The 19,125-nt window shown below is 43.9% G+C and overlaps 1 protein-coding gene across 2 annotated transcripts in view; it reads right to left on the bottom strand.

Annotated features, from left to right (window-relative positions):
• The window catches only part of PCCA (propionyl-CoA carboxylase subunit alpha), a 274,953-nt gene extending 263,475 nt beyond the window's left edge, over positions 1 to 11,478 (bottom strand). Inside the window, exons 1-2 of one of the 2 annotated variants that reach the window (XM_058821827.1) lie at positions 11,409 to 11,478; positions 11,125 to 11,283 (exon numbers count right to left, since the gene is read on the bottom strand). In XM_058821827.1, coding sequence (XP_058677810.1) covers positions 11,125 to 11,283; positions 11,409 to 11,426 — 177 coding nt within the window. In that variant the 5' untranslated portion in view covers positions 11,427 to 11,478. Of the gene's footprint in view, positions 1 to 6,245; positions 6,329 to 11,124; positions 11,284 to 11,408 lie in introns of those variants that run through there. The other variant, XM_058821835.1, reaches the window with a different exon arrangement.
• Between the last annotated feature and the right edge of the window lie 7,647 nt (positions 11,479 to 19,125).

Genomic DNA, 19,125 nt, shown 5'->3' with positions numbered 1-19,125 from the left:
AATAATCCACCTATGCTTAATTCTTCCGAACAACTCACGAGTGTTTAATCTTGCCTGAAACTAAAAAAGGTTAGTGGAAAGCAACCATTCCACCTTGTTCACTGAGTTGCTTTCCGTTCAGTTTTGTTTGTTTTGGTGGGGGGTTTTGCTTCTTTTATTTCTTTCACTTCATTCCTCAAAGATAAAATCCAAACCAACCTGAAACACAAATCATCTGATATGCTAGAATCAAATCCACTAGAGGTTTCTTTGGGTTTTGGGTTTTTTTTTTTTGCAGGAGTATATTATTCTTCATCTGAGGGTATGACAGTACAATTGTTTCAGGCATTAAAGAGATGGACTAAAGGACAGAATTCTGCAAGCTGCAATCACACCTGCCAGCTGGTCATTATCCCAAGTTTACAGCACAATTGTTACACCTTCAGTGACTGTACTGCAATCTAGATATAGTCAGAGAGCAGAGGAAGGATTCCTAGAGAAGCAGCAGAGTACATTCTCCTGCTCCAGAATACACTCCAGTACACTCTCCTGCTCCAGAATACACATGGTTAAGCAGACTGAGTCCCCCTCCTTGGAAACACTATTAACAGAAGTGCTTGAGAGACCACAAATAGTGTAAAGGTCATACAGGACACACACAAAAACTCTCCACGAGTTAATATTATTCATTGGAGAAAGCGCTTGTTAAGGGTCAGTGGGGCTAATCTAAATACTTGCAGTTAGCAGGGAAAAGGCAACAACTAAGCAAGGAAGGAAAAGCTTCTGAACTTTCTTGTAAATACTTTTCAAACAAAACTAGTTTTGGATGCCTGTGAGAAACAGGAGACTGGAAGGAAAAGCTATGATGGGAGAAATTAGCTAGCATTAAACTGTAGAATCTTAGCCATCTTGGGAGGAAAAAAAAAAAGCCCTGTTAAAACTTTATGCAGAAAGAATAAAATTACCAAGCAATTAAAAAAACTTGGAAAAACTTTAAAGCACACTCAACTCTGGTTTTACACTACAGAATTGGACAGATTCCATATAAAAATCTTGTAACAACCTAACCTAACTATGTACCTATGTTTAAAAATTTAACTGCCTCCTCTCATATACACAAGCAAAGCACTGAGAAAGTCAAGTTCGGCCCTGAATCGAGTACTTGTGGGGTAATTTCCTAAAACAAATCAAGCATACTGCTCAACTCAAATATGAAGTCTCAACTCTAGTTCACAGCTTTTAAAAGAAGGGTTTCTATATATACTAAGAGCGTGCATCCACTTAAAGAAATACGTCTTTAGAGGCCTGCTCCTAGCCACTAAGAGCAATTGAATAATTACTTAAAAATAAACAAGCATTTTGAAAATAACGCATATGTAAGGCCACAAAGGAATGTTACTAAATTGCCATCTCCAACCCTAGAGCTATGCAGGTATCATCACCAACCCCTAGGCTCCCAAGCTCCTGCCATAGGTAGGTTTTTTAAGAGCTACATCAAACCCCCAAAGACCTCTCAAACCAACAAGCCAGCAAAGCCAATCTAACACTCAAGCTACATCCTTAATTGGCTGCCTCCCACAAAGCACACATGCCGCACACATGCCCCAGCTATTATACCTTACACAGACATTTCCTCAGAACACAGCCCAGAGAGCTCAGCTTGACCTAAACACTTCCTTCTATCTTGTAAAACTAGGAGAGGGCAGTAGAGTCATCTGGTATAACCTATTTTTGTCATGATTTGTTACTTCCACTTGATAAAGTTTTTGACTCTTGAAAGACCAAGAATGCAGGCTATTCATTTATGAGAACTCAGTTCTGGACTTCTGTGTTTGGCTTAGAGTTTCCCATGTCTAGCAAATTTTTGGAAAACAGACAGTATCAGTAGTATTTTGGAAAAGCATCCTGCTTGTCTATTATTAATTGCAAAAATAGCCAAACTAACCTACAACAGCTGCAACAATTATTTTATAACTTCATATTAAAAAAAATAAATCAAACTACACCTTGTAGAATAGTATGCCCACTGCACACGGTCACTTTGAGACCTCACAGACAAACTGCCTCCCCTTGGGCACCCAACCCTAGGAAACCTCCTGAGGTGGCTTAAGGACACAGCATACAACAGCAAAACAGAAAATTTACTTATTATTTAGATATGGCTTATATGTGCATTTTTAAAGGCTTACATGCCCTCATGGAGGAAGGAAATCTCCCTGCCATGCTGGTCAGCTTGTAAATAACTCATTGATACTGAGCTTTACAGGCAGAAAAAGGTCTCAGTGTTAAATGGAGACACAGAGCTCCAGATTTCAGGCAGGAAAAGCATCATATATAACGATATTTGCTGTAAGAAGTCTAGTATGAGAAGGAATGTATATTTTAGCATTACTAGAAAATACAGTAAGCAATACCCAACAGTAACAGCCAGACTAGCACATTACTTTTCACTACACAAGTTCTACATCTCCTGAGATTTTTGCCCTAACACTTTCAGAGACTTGGATTAAGATACCATAAGAATAACCCCTTTCTTTCTAGTGTATCTAGTATTAGCCATCAGTATTCCTGAGTAGTTATAAAACTAACTAAAATTATTTCTTTTTGCATGTTTTGATTATACAACTACTGTTCCCAAATCTTTATTTCAACTCATTTGACAACATAATTTCCTGTGTGTGGAACTCTACTGACGGGGCAGGTATAAAGCACATAGGAAGCAGACACCCTCACATGACTGCAAGACTTTTAATCTATAAGGCTGAAAACAGAGCTTTGTAATAGAATATTGTACAAATCTCATAAACAGAAAGGGAAACATAACACTTCTGTATTTCTTTTCTCTAAGGAAGCACTTTCCCTTCCTTTGTATGCCCAGAGTGCTGAACAGCCAAGCCCTTGTAACCGTAAGCAGATTCTCCTGAAGCCATCTGCAAACACAGCTGTGGTACAAGGCTCTGTAATGCACACTGCACTTCAGTGTCCCTTCTCTCTGACCAGACTGACAAACACCCACGATTCTAAGAACAGGAAATCTTTCATATCTGCCAACATAGCATGCAAACTACAAACAAGGAAACACTCATCCACCTAAGGCTATTTTTTTAAGCTCAATCATTCCTACATCCAGGTAGCTCCTCCTCTGTGCCAGCCCCTAAAGCTTGCACAGTGAGCCAGGCATGGGAATACAACCAGCTGAGAAACTACTCTCAGGGAGTGGGAAAAACATACTCTCAGACAGATTTCAGTCTAGCTTATCCAAGATATCCATGCAGTAGTGCTGGCACAAGTTGGAGGGAGGCAGGAACAGCCTGTGGTCAAGACCTAGCAGCTGCAGAACATTGGAACAGTTTCTAATGGCAGCAGCCTTAAGATGTACAGTAAGGCTGGCACCTGTGAAATAGATCACAGTACTGTAACCATCTAGGCAAGCTGGGGACAGACAAAATAAATTGTAACACCAAGTGTTTCAGAACAAGAGTGACATTTTTTACTCAATATAGACTTTAATGAACTCTCAATTTTTTTTCCTTGCAAAGCTTTTTGCTGTACATTTTGCCCAGAGTACATAGCACAGCATGCCTTCCCTACAAATTCCAAAAAGCTACTCCTGGAACCAGAAATCTCTACCTGAATTACACTTTCAGAGTGCTTGCCAGTACTAAAATCTGTAGTTTACATACTAGAAACAATCACTAAACTCCAGAAGTTAGTGGCTACATTCATCTCCACAAATTGGCAATCATTTGAATTCCCTTCCCCAGTGGCAAATGATATCCAACCTTGCTATCCCATCAGCCTGATACTTCTGCACTTAGGAACAAGGGTGAAAATATTTCCCTGGAATAACAGCATGCTAAAAATAACACCACAGGAGAGAGCAAGGGGGGGCTCCCACCACACAGATAACTTCCATGACTTAATGTTGGGTGCACAGATGGCAGAGAAACTTTCCATACATTGAATTCAATTATTAGAAAACTTACCTACACTGATAAAATCTATATCAGCAGTTGAGTTATGAAATTTGATGTATAGTATTTACCACTTCCTTTTACATTATTTTAAACAGTCCAGCAGCTCTCTCAAAAGTTTCATGACTGAAATATCCAAAGCCATATTCCACCCAAATTTTCTGATGACAGCCTTCTTTCATCATCAGATTTTCTCACAGCTCCAACAGTGCAAAGCACTTAAAATGAAATTTTGGTTATATTCTAAGCAGAACCCATTCTGCACAAAACCTCAACAGAGGTGACAGGCACTACATTAGAAACAGAGTGGAGAGTCAAATCCCAACTCAGTGTTTCTGCACCTTTCTCAAGTCCCTTATTAATTCCCACATGAAAGCAGCACAAGATGATAAGGACATCTCAGTAGCTACTAGCCCTTGCAAAATTGTTGGAGTTCCAAGCACAGTCAAGTTTCAAGACGTCAATTTATTATTTGTCTATGTAAGCAAAACATAAAAGAATGTATGAATGCAATTTCCATGCAAATTCATTTTATTAGAGGTTTCCCAATAGGCGACCTTCAGGGCTATAAATCACTTCAGTGATATAATTCACGAGTGCTTTAAGTAGCTATAAAAACATTTTGTTTTACTGAGGTGCCACTAATGCAACATTTTCAATACTGCATGCACTGGTGCTGTCAGACAAGACCCTTGAGATGCCAGAGAGAAGGAAAGTAGGCCTTTTACAGGCTCCAAAGGACTGACATCACTCTTAGAACTACTTAGTAGGAAGAGCAGAAGCCTTCCACATCTCAATACACATCCTCATGGCTACCAAAAACAAAGATGTCAAACAGGATGAGCCCTCTGTTAAAGTGAAGTCATCTCCAGTTAAACAACTCTGGTTTTCAAAGAGCTTCTCTTGGGTACACCTTCACAGGAAAACAGGTTTACAAGATATATTTCCTAAGGAAAAATACTTGGGCAAAATACATGCCCTTTTCCTCTTTAAACCCTTTACAAAATTCCCTGCCCACAGAAACCACCTCTTTTACATGACTCCTCCTAGGTGAGTTCCTTACAGTATTGCTATGAGGCAATATGTCTAGAGAGAGGCCCATCCCAAAGCCTCAGGGGTGCACTGAGCAAAACAATTTCTGTAATTCATTGCACTCTTCTCCACTGGAACGCTACACAAATTTTCCTTTTCAGGAAAAAAAAAAAAACACTGTAAATTCTTTCTACAGCAAACAATTAGAAGTACATTGCACTACTTTTTCCACAAAGAAACTAACTGCAGTTTCATTCAACTGTTACACAACACAATGTACAAATGCTGTTTGTTCTTATATAAAACAGTATCTTTCTCTTAATACCATCTGTAGAAGTAACAGAGGTGAAAACACAGCAGGTGCCTCAGTGAAGTTACTCCACAGGCTACAGAAGAAGGTTTTCTAGATAATTTCAGGTCTTCATCAAAAAATATTGGTATGGTTCTGCAACGAGTTTATTGCATGAAAAGCAAGAAAAAAATCCACAGTAAAGCTTTAAGTAACAGCTGAAAGCACCATAAGTATCTGGGGTAAAGGGGGAGGTGGGGGCAATGGGGGGGGGAAGATAGCTCCTTTCTCTGTCAGCTAACATTTTACAACTAAAAATAGCACAAAACGACCCTCCACTCCAGAGTTTCCCTCTGTTAAACACAAGCTTATGAAAAGGGCAGAAGGAAATTGAAATCACAGAATCACTCTGTGAATTGAATCAATCAGGTCAAAAAAGACCTCTGAGATCATCGAGCCAAACCTATAGTCAAACACCATCACGACACCCAGACCACGGCACCGAGTGACACGTCCAGTCTTTCCATGAACACCGCCGGGAACGCTGACTCCACCATCCTAAAGTATCACATAACGCCTCACCAGCAGAAAATTAACTTTAAAAAAAAGCAAAACAAACAAAAAAATCACGGTCTCCTGGCAACACGCCGACGGGACACAGCACGGAAGGGCCTCTCGGGTGCCGGGAGCCCGCAGGCACAGGAGCCGGGCTCCAGAGCCCCCGGCAGCCGCCTGCCCCCGGCCCACCCGGGGCCGCGGCCCAGCACACGCAGCGCTCCCCGAAGCCTCTCACTCAGCCGGGGATCCCCGCCGGTCACACGCGGAAACTCCTCAGGGGAGACACCCCCCGCCCTCCCGCACACAGAACAGCCCCCGCCCGGCGACCCCATCCACGGGCAGCCTCCACCACCCGCAGCCCAGCGCCCCCAGGCCGCCGCCACTCTCGTGCCGGCCGCGAAGGCGCCGCTCACCCCCGGCAGCCGCGCCCGCCGGCCGCCGCAGCGCAGGAGCGGAGCCAGCGCCATGTCCGCGGCCGCCGCTGCCCGGCCGCCCTTTCACCCGCGCCGCCGGGGCCGGGCCGCGCGCAGCCAATCCCGGCGCGCGCCCGCCCGCCGGGGGCGGGGAGGGGCGCGAGGGGCCCGCCGCGCGCCGCACGTGCCCCTCGGGGTCGCGCTTGCGCGTGCCGCTCCGGGCGCGGCTGCGGCGGCTGCGCGCGCGCGCCCGGCGCGTGGGGTCGACCGCGGCGGGAGCGCGCCCCGTGCGCGTGCTCGGAGCCGCAGGACATCCCCGGCTGGAAGGGACCCACAAAGGGCCAGCCCAGGCCGACTGCTGGCCCTGCACAGCGCAACCCCCGAGGCGCTCCATGGGCCTGACGGCATTGTCCAGTGCTTGAGCTCTGCCCGCCTGGCGCTGTGACCCCTGCCCGGGGAGCCTGCTCCAGGGCCCAGCCACCCTCTGGGGGAAGAACCTTTCCCCAATATCCAACCTAAACCTCCCCTGACACAGCCTTGTGCCCTTACGCTGAACCCATGGGGCTGCCTGCTCCTGTGCCCCGGCCAGGAGCCACAGCAGCCCCGGGAGCGGATCCATCCCTCCCCGGGCTTCCAAGCGGAGAAGGTGCAAAGCGCAGCTGTGACAGCGTGCCTGATCCAAGCTCCTGCCCCACGAAGCACAAGCACGGTCAGCCGGCATGAGAGAGATGCTGATCATCCTGTGCTTCACATCATCCGCAGGATGTACTTGCTGCTTGGCTTCCTAGCACTCCAGAAACTCTGAGTCAGCTCCTTCTGAAATGACTCGTGCTGCTGGGTCTGGGTTCTCTGCTGCGGGTGTGCTGGATCTCAGCTGATGGACATGACAGAGCAGTGCCGAGCCCCAAGTAAACTGTCATCTCAGGAAATGCTGTAAAGGTTTTACCGCGATGAGGGTGCATAACAAGTGTCACTGTTATTGTCTCAGACCTCTGTTAAAATGCAACGGAGGAATAAACTGCTCACAGCACTGAAACATACAAAAGACATAGTCCAAGATGTCCAAACAAGTGTTCACAAAGCAAAAGAATAAGAGTTTTTCTCTTAAATAGCATTATTTCTACCATTTTTCCCTACAGTGGTGATTTGAGAGATGAGGGTAGACCAGAGCCTTCATCTTTTCTACAGTAGCAGATCAAAACTACATTTCCTGAGGCTGAAAAATAATTATTCCTAGTTAAGAAAAGAGAGTGGGTCATAGTGTGCAGTTCACCCAAGACATGCTTTACAACAACCTCCTGATAGGGTTGGAAGACACAAAAAAAAATAATTTACATCCATAACGAAAATGTATATGAGCAATGCACACTTTTAGGTTAGGAATAACCCCCTCAGACTTTAGACCAGTCTCGGTCCTTGGGCAGTAAGAAGGTGCTTCGTATACAGCCAGATGATTGTGTAAGTGTGGGTTTTACCAGATTACATCACTCCCTCAATTCACACATCATTACATCACAACCCTTACACTTTATAGCCCTCAGTAAATTCTCTCAGGCTATATATATTATATGGACAATCACATTCTGCACATTCCCACACTGCAGGGAGACAGCAGAGAAGGGCAGAAGCTCCAGGCAACTGGGTTCACCCAAACATAGATATTTTCATAGGATACTAGCTGCATAGTTCCCTCAGCAAAGCACAAGTCCCTACTTGCATTTATGCATAATATTGAAAATTTTGGCCTAGTTTTATTGTTTGGCATCACTTTTAAACCTCTTATGTCAGTATTTACATTCAAATGTAACAACATAAAAGCTGTGACAAAAAAAAAAAAGAGAACACTAGTATCTGAAGGGACACTGTCAGGAGGATGAAGCTAGGATCTACTCAGTGGTGCGGGTCAATAAGATGAGAAACAAAAGGAGAAGCTGAAACACAAAAAGTTCCACCTGAACATAAGGAAGGTCTTATTTACTGTGATGGTCACTGAACTTTGGAAGAGAATCCCCAGAGAGGTTGCAGAGTCTCCTTCCCAGGAATTACTCAAAAGCCATCTGGAATCAATCCTGAGGAACACCCTGTAGGGGTCCCTGCCTCAGCAAGGAGTTTGGACCAGAAGACATCCAGTGGTCCCTTCTAACCTTTACCATTCTGTGAACTCTGCTGCATACCAAAGATTTGTGAAATTACTACTCTCCCTTTCCTCCCAAGCGAGTAGCAAAAATGAAATCAGCATTGGTTCCCCTCTGTTGCACACTTACACATTTGCTCTGCTGCATTAACAACAGCCACACAGGTGGGATCAATGCAATAAAACTCTTCTGAACATGTCTAGAGCAGGTCACCTTATTTTCAGTTGATAGTCGCAAGCAGACCCTGCAGATATTTTTTTTCAGTAGATGTGGAGAGCTTCGAAAGCAGAAGAGACCAAGAGCAGAAGGGAGGTGGACTGACCACATCCACCAGAGGCACTGCCTCAGGTATATCAGATGCAGGGAGAGAGACACCACAACACTGTGTTCCTGCACTAGAACAATATCCCGAAGCACCTGACGTCAGTTCCTCCTGCCCTCATAAAGCAAACAGTCCCGTGGCATCCCTGGCGTGTTTTCTTTCCCTCTGCAGAGGAGATTCTGTTTGCCAGCCCGGCTGAGGGCTGGCAGCCACCTACAGAGGCGCATCAAAGGAGGCCCCCCACAGCTGCAAAGGGAAACTGTCTGGGATTACACACAGACACCGCCAGCTGGGTGCATAAAGAACTTGATGAGAAATGGCCTAATGCAAGCCTGTTTCCAAGTGAAGCTAAGGCTCCTCACAAGTCGAAGGGACTGGGGCAAAAAAGAAAAAAAAATGCTAATCTCCCTGCACATGAAGTTTACTGCTTTCAGTATGATTTGATTCTGACTGACATGTTTCTACTAGCAGTCTTTTTGCTTATTCCATTCTGTAGTGGGCAGCGCACACAAAATATAAGATTTTGTTTGTGTAAGAAAAGGAAGATATGTAATGGAGCAAGATCATACACAATTACTATTGAACATACAAAAAAAGAGAACTTACACAGCATCACTGCCAAAAAAAAAGTAGATATTCAAAAATTAAATTGTGAAACTAAAATATCTAGAATAATTAAATGACTTTGGATAAACACAAAGACCTTAATTCTGCATGCCTGTAAGCACATTTGTAATGTCATAACTCAATATGAACTCCTGTCTCAGTGAAGCTGTTAACATGCAGAAAGTTAAGCAGGTTTATAAGACACCAGAACACTGTGCAATTTATTCTCTCATTATTTTGAGGGGGTCCTAGAGAACTGCAGCTTTGAGTACTGAGAATTTCTTTGATCCTTTCATTAGAGCAGAGAGTTACCTTCATCTTCTAACATAACCCCAAATTCAGACAGAAATCATAAGTTGTTGTATCATCACCTAAATTTTAAGCTGCAACCCAGGGAGAAAACTGGAGCAATTGCAATCCTTCATCTAATAGGGAATATATTGTATCAGGTTTACTGAACATGAAATGCCTTATGCACAAAAGCCTGTGCCTGAAGAACTCAAAGCTAGAAAAACTCTTTGAAGTATCTGTTATATATTCTGTAAACAGCCTTTTCTTCTATCAGCATTCTGCTCAACACTCTGCAAGAGACAGAAATTCAGCCTTAGAATCAGACTAGTCAATATCTCCGTACATCTCTCTGCTATGTACCTACAGAAAAACCTTGACTGGGAGGAAAGATCACTCATGCCAGCTTCACCTGAGAGAGTCGAGAGCTGGAGGGGTTTTCAGGCAACCCAGAGAAACCCCAAATCCCAGCCACAGACAGGGGAGGTGAGGAGAGAGTGCGAGCTAAGAGCTCCCTAATTTCAACCCCACACCCAGCTCTCAGGCTTTGGAGTACAGTGTGGCTCTTTGGAGGTGGCAGAAACACCCTTCCCCCTCAAAGGCTCCTCAGGGTTGACCCTACCACATAAACACATGCTTCAGAGCTGACTTGATCCTTAAATTAGCCTCCTGGCCTCAGGGGTAGCTTGAAGCTTTGCACGCCTGTAGTCTCTTTCTCCAGGAACATGAACCCCCTAGGCATCATCATTCAACTTCCCCAGCCTTCAGGTCTCCTCAGGAAAGTCCTGAGCCTCCCCAGCCTCAGAAGCAACTGAAGCACTACTAGTTCATTCTTAGGGGGGCTTGGCCTCATCCTCTACCTGGCTTCAGGGGTGGCATGTTGTCATTATATTGCAAAAGTTCTATTACCATTACATTGCAAGGGCTCCATATTGCTAGAGCTTCGTACCTCCTTGGTGTTTCTCGTAGGCAGCTCCTCCAGGCACTGACTCTTCCTTGTCCTCACAGCAGCCAACTGACTCCAGGCCCCCTCAATCAACCAATCCCCTCTTTTATAACACTCTTCTGATTGGCTACAGCTGTGGCCTGTTAACATCAGGCCTGCTCCTAATCCTTGATAATTGGCTCAGCTGCAACTCTTTAGGGGGTAAGATTACTTTCTGTACTACCTTTATTTACTTATGTCCTATCCCCCTACAGTGGCCTCCCCAAACCAGGTAGAGGATGGTGAAAACCCAAGCCAGATTGCCTTGTTCTGTGATCCCCTTGGCCCCCAGGGACAACCATACCCTCTGCAACCACATAACTTAAGAGGAGAGTTCAGGGAAATTTGGATTGTCCAACACTTGCTCAACCCCACTGACTGCTTCACCATGCCAGTTTCCAGCTGCTGGTCACGCACCCCCACACCCATTCCACCCACACCAGCCATTCAGTCCCCACACCTCTTTGGGGGCAGCATGAACTGGCCCCAGGCACCCCAGAGGAGCCTCAAAGCCCAGGCAGGGGTGACTCAGGGAGCCCTCACCTGCAGGGCACAGTCCTGTGGGGTCTGAACAGGGTGGGCAGACCCAGGAGCTGGTGCACGCATCAAGGTCCATGAACAGTCCCAGACTGCTGAAGGCACAGAGATGAATTGGGTGGTCTGTCCTGGCACTCCTGTCAGGTGGAGCAGCAAGAGGCAGGGCTGAACACAAAGCAGTAACAGTAGAGCAAAGGTCAGGCAGGAACAGAGACTAGATGTTGTTATTATAGTGCAAGAGTTCTATTGTCATTATACTGCAAAAGTTACTTATTGCTAGAGTTTCATACCTCCTTGATGTTTCTCATAGGGAGCTCCTCAGAGCACTGCCTCTTCCTTGTCCTCACAGCAGCCAACTGACTCCAGCCCCCCTCAATCAACCAATCCCCTCTTTTATAACACTCTACTGATTGGCTACAGCTGTGGCCTGTTAACATCAGGCCTGCTCCTAATCCTTAGTAATTGGCTCAGCTGCAACTCTTTAGGGGGTAAGATTACTTACTATACTACCTTTATTTTCTTTTATTGTGTCCCCCTATAACTGGAGACAAATACACCTCCAACAACAGAGCTTGAAGCAAGGCTGAAGGCTCAGGCCTGAGCTGAAATGGATGTCCCAGGATGTGGGCCAAGGATGTGGGTGAGGGTCCCAGGTGAGGCTGGTCAGGGACATTAAAGGTTGTTGATACATTCAGTGCCCCAAGACTGTGCCAAAGTTTCTCACTGCAACACGGGGCTGGTTGGGAGAGATGCAGAAAGGAGCTCACACATTAGCAGAGTGAGAGTCCTTCTGTCTTGGGGACCATGTCTGGCTTCCTCCACTCTGATGATTTGGATCAAACACAACTTTCAACTTTCTCACATCCTCAGGATTTTAGAAGCCCATTGACAGAAGCATGATGTAAAAACCGGGAGTTAAGCTCTGCCTGCTTCAGGCCTAGCTAGAGTCTGCACAGGGCCTGCAGCAGGGAGGGCAGGCAAATGCTGGGAAGCAGAGCACCTATCAGAAAATTCCGAGTAGCTCTTGAGGTGCAGTCCTAAATGGCACATTTTGGGAAGGCATGGCACTCGGATGTGATGAAGTGATACTGCTTAATGAAATTTCTTATGAGATTAGCACAGGAATCTTAACTGCTTTGACACAGAGAAGTGATGTCTCTGTGGGAATTGTGGTTTTCCTTTGATTTAGGGGACTGAAGGGCTCTGCGAGACTGCATCAAAGTAGCAGAGACCCAGAGAGTTCTTTAAGGAGGAAAAGGATGAAAATCAGAAATTCACAGAGAGAAGGCAAAAAGAACCAAAAAATGTATTGCAGTGTAGCCTGGAAGTAAATGCCACCTTAATGAAATACTGAAAGAGGCTCGTAGTCTGGGGAGAGCTCAGACTGTGCCAATGTAAAGGTCTTATTTCCTCCTCAGGAGCCTTGGCACAAGGGTGTTACAGAACCAGGATAACCATGATGGCTCTACAAGTCTGAGCAAATATGAGCTCAGAGTTATTCACCCCATTGTATAGAAATTATCTTTTGCTTGAAACCTTGCTGAGCAACTGCTGGGGCTGTCACACTTGTAGGACCAAGGAAAAGTTAACACAATCATATCATTGTTGGGATTGCTGTTTAGCACCTGCATGATGCCTCCAGAGGTTCTGCATGATGGGCGGGTCATCCGTCTGGGAACCAGGGAAGTGACTTTTAAAACCAGAGAGGTCCAGAGCACTTGTTGTGTGTGAAATGCATTAAAGAATTCTAGTTCATGGACAAAAGTTTTGCTGAGTTGCTTGTCGGTGGTTCTCTGTGCTTCTCTGTTCACGGTGAGTGACAATGGGCTTGCTTAGTAGTCTGACATTTACTGCCTGCTTGTAATGTGAATACAGTTTTAAACAGCTTTGGATCCTTTCTAAGGCGTTAGGAGTAACCCCAAAGATTAAAAACAAATTTGTAATTCATTTGCTTGGAAAAAAACCTGCATGTTGTCAGTACTAACAAAGATTTGTGCAATGGCTGTCGGGGCTGTCAAGCCCTAACAGAGTCCTGGTGAATTCCTGCTGTAGCATTTATTGCCTGAAGGTTCACTGCTCAGTAAACAGAATGGTACATTTAAATTTAAGATTGCTTTTAGAATTTGCTACTCCTGGGCACAGACAGGCTAAAGGAGATGATGGAATTCCTTAAAAGAGGCAATAAATTCAACAGGGCTACATCATTTATTTGGATTCCAGCCATGGCATGAAAGCTTGCAGCAAGAGAGGCAGGTTGGTTTGATCAAAAGGAAAAGAAGCTTTCTTCTTGGGCACATAGTGCAACCATACCCCTAACTACAGAGATGGAAATGAAACACCGAGGGAGGAAAGGGGAACAGGCATGAGAGAAAGTATTTGCTCAGCTCTGTTCCTGATAGTGGCAGCCAGAACTGGCAATTGAAACCATCTCCAGTGCATTACAACTTGTCTTGCTATGGCAGCAATATTACCCATCTCCTCCAATTTCTGATGGGACACATTGGAAATTTCAAACTTGTAAAAAGGAGTTCAAGAAGGTTGAATCTCAAGGTCAAACAGCATATTCATTTAGTCACAGCTCTCTGACACAAAGAGGTCTCTATTGTGTGGGATTTTCCCATCATTTCATTTTCCTTGGAATGAGTAGTATCTTCTGTATATAGCACAACATATGACACACAGGTGATAATCCTAATATCAAGCATGAGGATACTCCTGGCGGGTTCTTACTTTGCCTGTGAAATCTATTTAAGCCCCCTAAGTCTTTACAACTTTTCTCTGGTATGAATTTCCCAATGCCCACAGTTTCATATTCCTCCTTGGATCCAGTGATGACAAGGGAGGGCAATGCATTCACCATAAGGTGCAAGGAAGTGCTGGCTTTTGGTAGTCCAATGGGTGGTGGAGTTAACAAAGACCAGATTTCGAGGTATTAATTTCAGGAACTCCTGAGCACAAATAAGATGTTAAACACTGAGGGAGCAGCACTACAACCACTACTTGCTCTCTCTCTCTCTCTCTGCCTTTTCTAAGAAAAAGAGTGTTCTGCTCCATTCAATCCATGATCCAGATTGGTGATTGGGCAGGGCTGTGATGGGGCCCTAATTGTCCTGGTCAGCCTCACTGCACCCATGTCATCAACTCAATCATTTCAGCTCAGGTTTGGGTCATTAGGCCTGCTCTGAGCTGCCTGTTCCTGAATTATTGTTCAGATTTTCTGGGTTGACCTTGGACCTTGTCTCTGCCTGATGATGGTTGGACTGGCAGTGGGACCTATTGCTGTCACCACCCCATTGGGCTGCTGTGGGACTGCCTCACTTGGTCTGTGTCCACCCTCAGCTCCTGGCTGACATGATCCCTGAAAACTCACCCCATTTTCCATGCCTCCTCCCCTGAAGCCTCATGAATCCACACCCTCTGCCCATGCTCAGGAGCCCCATTGCAGCTTGCTGGATTGTTGATGAGACCTGTTGCCTTCAAAACTGTTGCTCTTCTCACCCAACAGTGAGGGCATTGCCATTGCCTATGCTCTGATCATTCTCAGCTCTCCTTCCCTCCCGAAGCAGCCTTGAGATTGCTCCTCTCTGACAGTCTGTAGGGATTGTAGGAGAAAGGGAAGTCTGCAAGGGATGGCTGGGAAAGAGAGAGAGATGGAAAACTCTGGGCAAAGTAGCATTCCCCAGCTGCCACCACTAATTCTCATATTTCTGACAGCTGATCTCAGCTGTGTCAGAGAAGATCACAATGAATGTGCTGTTTCTCCAGCACTTCAGGAGAAGCAGTGATAGTTCCCACTCTTTGGAGCTAGGTACATTCTCTTCCCATTCATCTCATTCCTGCTGAGAGCTACCTGCTTTGAAAAGGTCTCTGTGTGGTGGATCAGCCTCCTTTACGTCTGAAGGAAGATCATTTTATTCCCTGGGAAAATTTCCAAACTCTGGTAACTACTGCCTCACGAGCAGAGAGGTACCTCTATCCTCCTACCACACCTCTGGAATGGCCTTATTTCTCCTCTTTTTGGGTGTTGGTTTTTGTTTTTGTTTTTATAAAAGTATCTTAACAAGCCTACACGAAGCCAGAAGCCATTTCCACAGCTGTTGTGAAGAGAGCACCAGTGAGACTCTATCTCATCCAAATCCAGCAGTGGGGAAGATACCCCGGTCATCCCTGGAGAAACTGAGGAGGAGAAGGTGATGAAGGCAGAGACTTACTGAAGTGATCCACTGGGTCAGAGTGACATTAATATTTAGAAGAATGTGTACAAACAGCAGGGATATCCATAGTTACACAGCTAAGGGACAAGCAATATAAATACAGATGGAGCTTGTCCTGTCATCCTTCAGGACACATAATATCAACCAAAGCCAGAGGAAAAGAGCAGCAGAGCAACCTCTATTCAGCAGGGAGCACATGCAGCTGTTTAAAGGACCTCCTGAGTGTGCCTGGGTTATTCACATGTGCAGAGTTAAGGGTGTACTTAGGCTCTCTCCTAAATAGGAGCCCAAAGGCAGTCAGGATTTGACCCAGATCACATAATGATTTAGTGAGGCTGTAGGGAATAATCTCTGGATGCACCATCCCTTTCTCCAGCCAGTGAATCATGGTGCCTCTCTAGGCAATCTGATTGGCATAATCCTGGGATGGGGAGGCTGTGAAAGTAGGAAAATCAAAAAGGATTTCCATTTTATCAAGATAAAGCTGTAGCCAGAGCTGATAACAGGTTACTTGAAAGAATGCCGGTCATGTACACTTAGTGATTGTTGCCTAATTTGTTTAAGCTGAAAAAGCCTATTTCTACAGTGGAATACAAATTAGGGTAATTATGTTGTGATGGAGTACTGCATATGTAAGATGAAAGCCTTTCTTTACAAAAGCCTCTTCATCACTTGAGTAGAAGAAAATAAAATCCTGCTTAAACAACATGTTGTTTTCTGTATTTCCATTTGAACAATAGACTTTTGAATCTTTTTTTTTCCTCCTGTAATATGGCATGGTTTGGTTTTCTCAAAGTGCTTTTACTTTTGACAGCCTCACAATTAAACCCTCCAATATACATTCCAATATGTAAATATAAAAAGATGAGGTAAACATAGTAATGTAAAATTGTTTCACAGTCTCTGTAGACTATTAGTAGTTGGGCATTCAAATTACATTTTTTTCATATTCTCCTGACTGTCACAGTTGTTCTTAAGCTCTTGTCTAAGTATTCTGTGTCATAATATCACAGTACACAATGATGTCTGTAGTTAGTTAAAGTATTGCAGATTTTTATCTATGTTTTACAGTCAGATCATCTGATCATAAATTACTCAAAGACAGATTGAAAGCAATTCACTGCGTATATCTATGTGTCCATGATAATTATTTTTATTTCAACCTATAAAAATCTTTATTTCCACTTCCTATGTGAACTGCAGTTACTGTTTCACAAGGGAAAGCTTCTTAAGTGTCAGCATGTATGAAATGGTCATTGTACAGGCTTAGGCAGTACACTTGCACATTTGCACATTTATCCAAATGATCTTATCCAGTCCATCCTTATTCACGTGAGCAAATCCTTTCATTAGTTCCAGTGAATTGCTCTCTGACTAAGACCCACTTGCAGAAGGAAGAATTTGCAGGACTGTGCCCTTAGTTAACATGACAGGTGAGAAAATCAATTTCCTTGTGTGGGAGAAGTAGACAGTGTTAGAGAATCATTATTCATTCTCTTCACACTAGAATTCAAAACCAGTATTTGAAGTTTGGGGAAGTTGTCTTAATTAGGATTATTTTAAATTGTCAGTTTAAAGACTGGCAATTTAATTACCAGGAAAACAGATCAAAGTAAATGCCTGAAATGTACATTTTAGAATGACTTATCAAGGAAGATGGAATCCAATAAAATAAGGAGGGAAAGAAAGTAAATATGCAGATTGCCCAAGTACTCCCCTCCCAGGGAATTAAGAAGGCTCCCTCCCTGGCTTCATGTGCTTGACTGAAAAACCAGTCATCTTTTTATGAAGTAGATATGTCAGAGGACTGAGTCTGTCTCTAAAAGAAAATGTTATTTTCCAGGCTACTTTTGCAAAAGTCAGGCTGCTGTTATGCATTACATTGTTGTATTTGCAGCTAAGGTAAGATGTCTGAACCTCAGCATTTCCAGCCAGGATTGACTGTGATCCAAGAAGGCACCTAGAAATGGCAGATATAATTGGACTTCAGCAGCACAGAGCCTCTCACTCAGAGCAGCCTTGGCAGGGGGACAGAGGGAGCCTATTCCTGCCTACCTTAGGAAGATGCAAACATGAGGAGGGGAGTAGCTCTCATACCTCTGTTTATGGGTGCAGGGGAGCTGAATTCACTCAGTACTTTCTGTGGGGACCTACCTCTTACTGTGTTTGCTCTCATTGGTTCATGATGTCCAGTAACCTGAGCTAAAACATGTTCCTAGAGTGACTAAAGTTATGCAATGCAGGAAGTATGAGAAGCAAAAGTTACTTACTAGATATCTATTATTTTTGTAAAATTTCTTTAGTCTATTACAACTCCGATTGCTTTTGACATATTCAGTAAACAGGAGGTCAAATCAGAAGGCATAATATGATTAAAAGGCAATCAAAACAAATCAAATCAAACAGTGACTCTTAAATGCTTAGGGAAAGTTCACTGGATTTTTATGATTCAATGCAAAAGTGACTCCTCAGGCATAGCAATTTTATTCCTTTTTTTCCCCTTTCCTAAATGAAGAGGTCAGTATATGCTATGCAAGAAAATATTTTTATTATTTTATGTGGTGAATATTTGCATTGAGCTTGTCTCCTTCTGACATCACTTGCAGTATTTTTTTAGTAGTCTGAGATAAAGAGCAGTTTTTTTCCATTTCAGTTCTCCAAAGTGATGCTTTCAGACACAGTTCATCAGGATGCACCAATACCTCCTTAGTATACAGGTATCACTCCTAGAGCATATTTCAACAAACAGTATTCAAATATTTTATAGTGACAATTCCCTTGTATTCAGCTCTGGCAAAAGAGAGAGCACAGGGGTTTATCTCAGTGATCCAAAGCAGGTCAGCTCACAGTATTGACCTAGCAGGGTTTTGGGTGATTATTATCATATCACAATATTATATTTTTATAAGGTTGTTCTGCCATCTGAGCCTTCCACTGACGTCCCGTGGGAGTTGCCCCTGTGTATCTGACAGCTGAATTGGTCCTTGGTGAATTTTTAGCACATGGAGCTGTGCACACAACTTTGGTTAACAATAACATGTTGCTATGGGAGCTCTGTGCATGCAACTCCCTGCTTACTGTGTCGAAAATTGCTCTGGAAGGCAAATGTAAGTATGTCTGGTATTAGTCTAATTATTAAGTAGAATTAGAATCTTGTGCTCTGTGAATATCAACCAGAGAAGGAGCTTAGCATGAATAAAGATGCTTGCCAGCAGTGGCTGAGGTGCTTCTTCTGCTTTCCTTTAAACAGAAATCACATCCATAGCCGGGAGACTAATTATTTTGGAACCTAAGGGAAATGCAGCCTATATAAGAGAGAAAGTGATCTGCAGTTAAGGATCAGTGAGCCAGCTAATGGCTGGTTAGTCAGGAGGGTACAACTCCAGAATGTTAATAAAATGTGTCTGAAGTCCAACACCTCAGGGAAGAGGCTGAATGCTGCAGAAGATATATGTAGACAGAGGCTCTGTTGTTTTCTACTGCTGAACTACTCCTTTAAATCAGGTTTTAAAACTGTTTTGAGACTTGTTTATGAATATCAAAATACCAGCAGGATAATAAAGCAAAAATCACCGTGGCCAAAACAAAAAATGTTGCTAAAAAAATATTATCCTTTTGTGAAGTACATAAAACATGTTTGGTGCTTGCTGAGCAGGTGTGCAGTGCAGTACTCTTGTTCAGCAGAGTCTTGGCTAGTTTTTGTCATGCCCTCACTAACAGAGATCATGACTTATTAACCAAAACAGCGTGTAGCATTTAAAAATATAATATAAATGCTAGCTGGTTTATCCTT

Source organism: Ammospiza caudacuta, chromosome 2, assembly GCF_027887145.1.
Source record: "Ammospiza caudacuta isolate bAmmCau1 chromosome 2, bAmmCau1.pri, whole genome shotgun sequence".
Classification (NCBI taxonomy): Eukaryota; Metazoa; Chordata; class Aves; order Passeriformes; family Passerellidae; genus Ammospiza; species Ammospiza caudacuta.
This window is presented reverse-complemented; position numbering and strand designations above follow the sequence as displayed.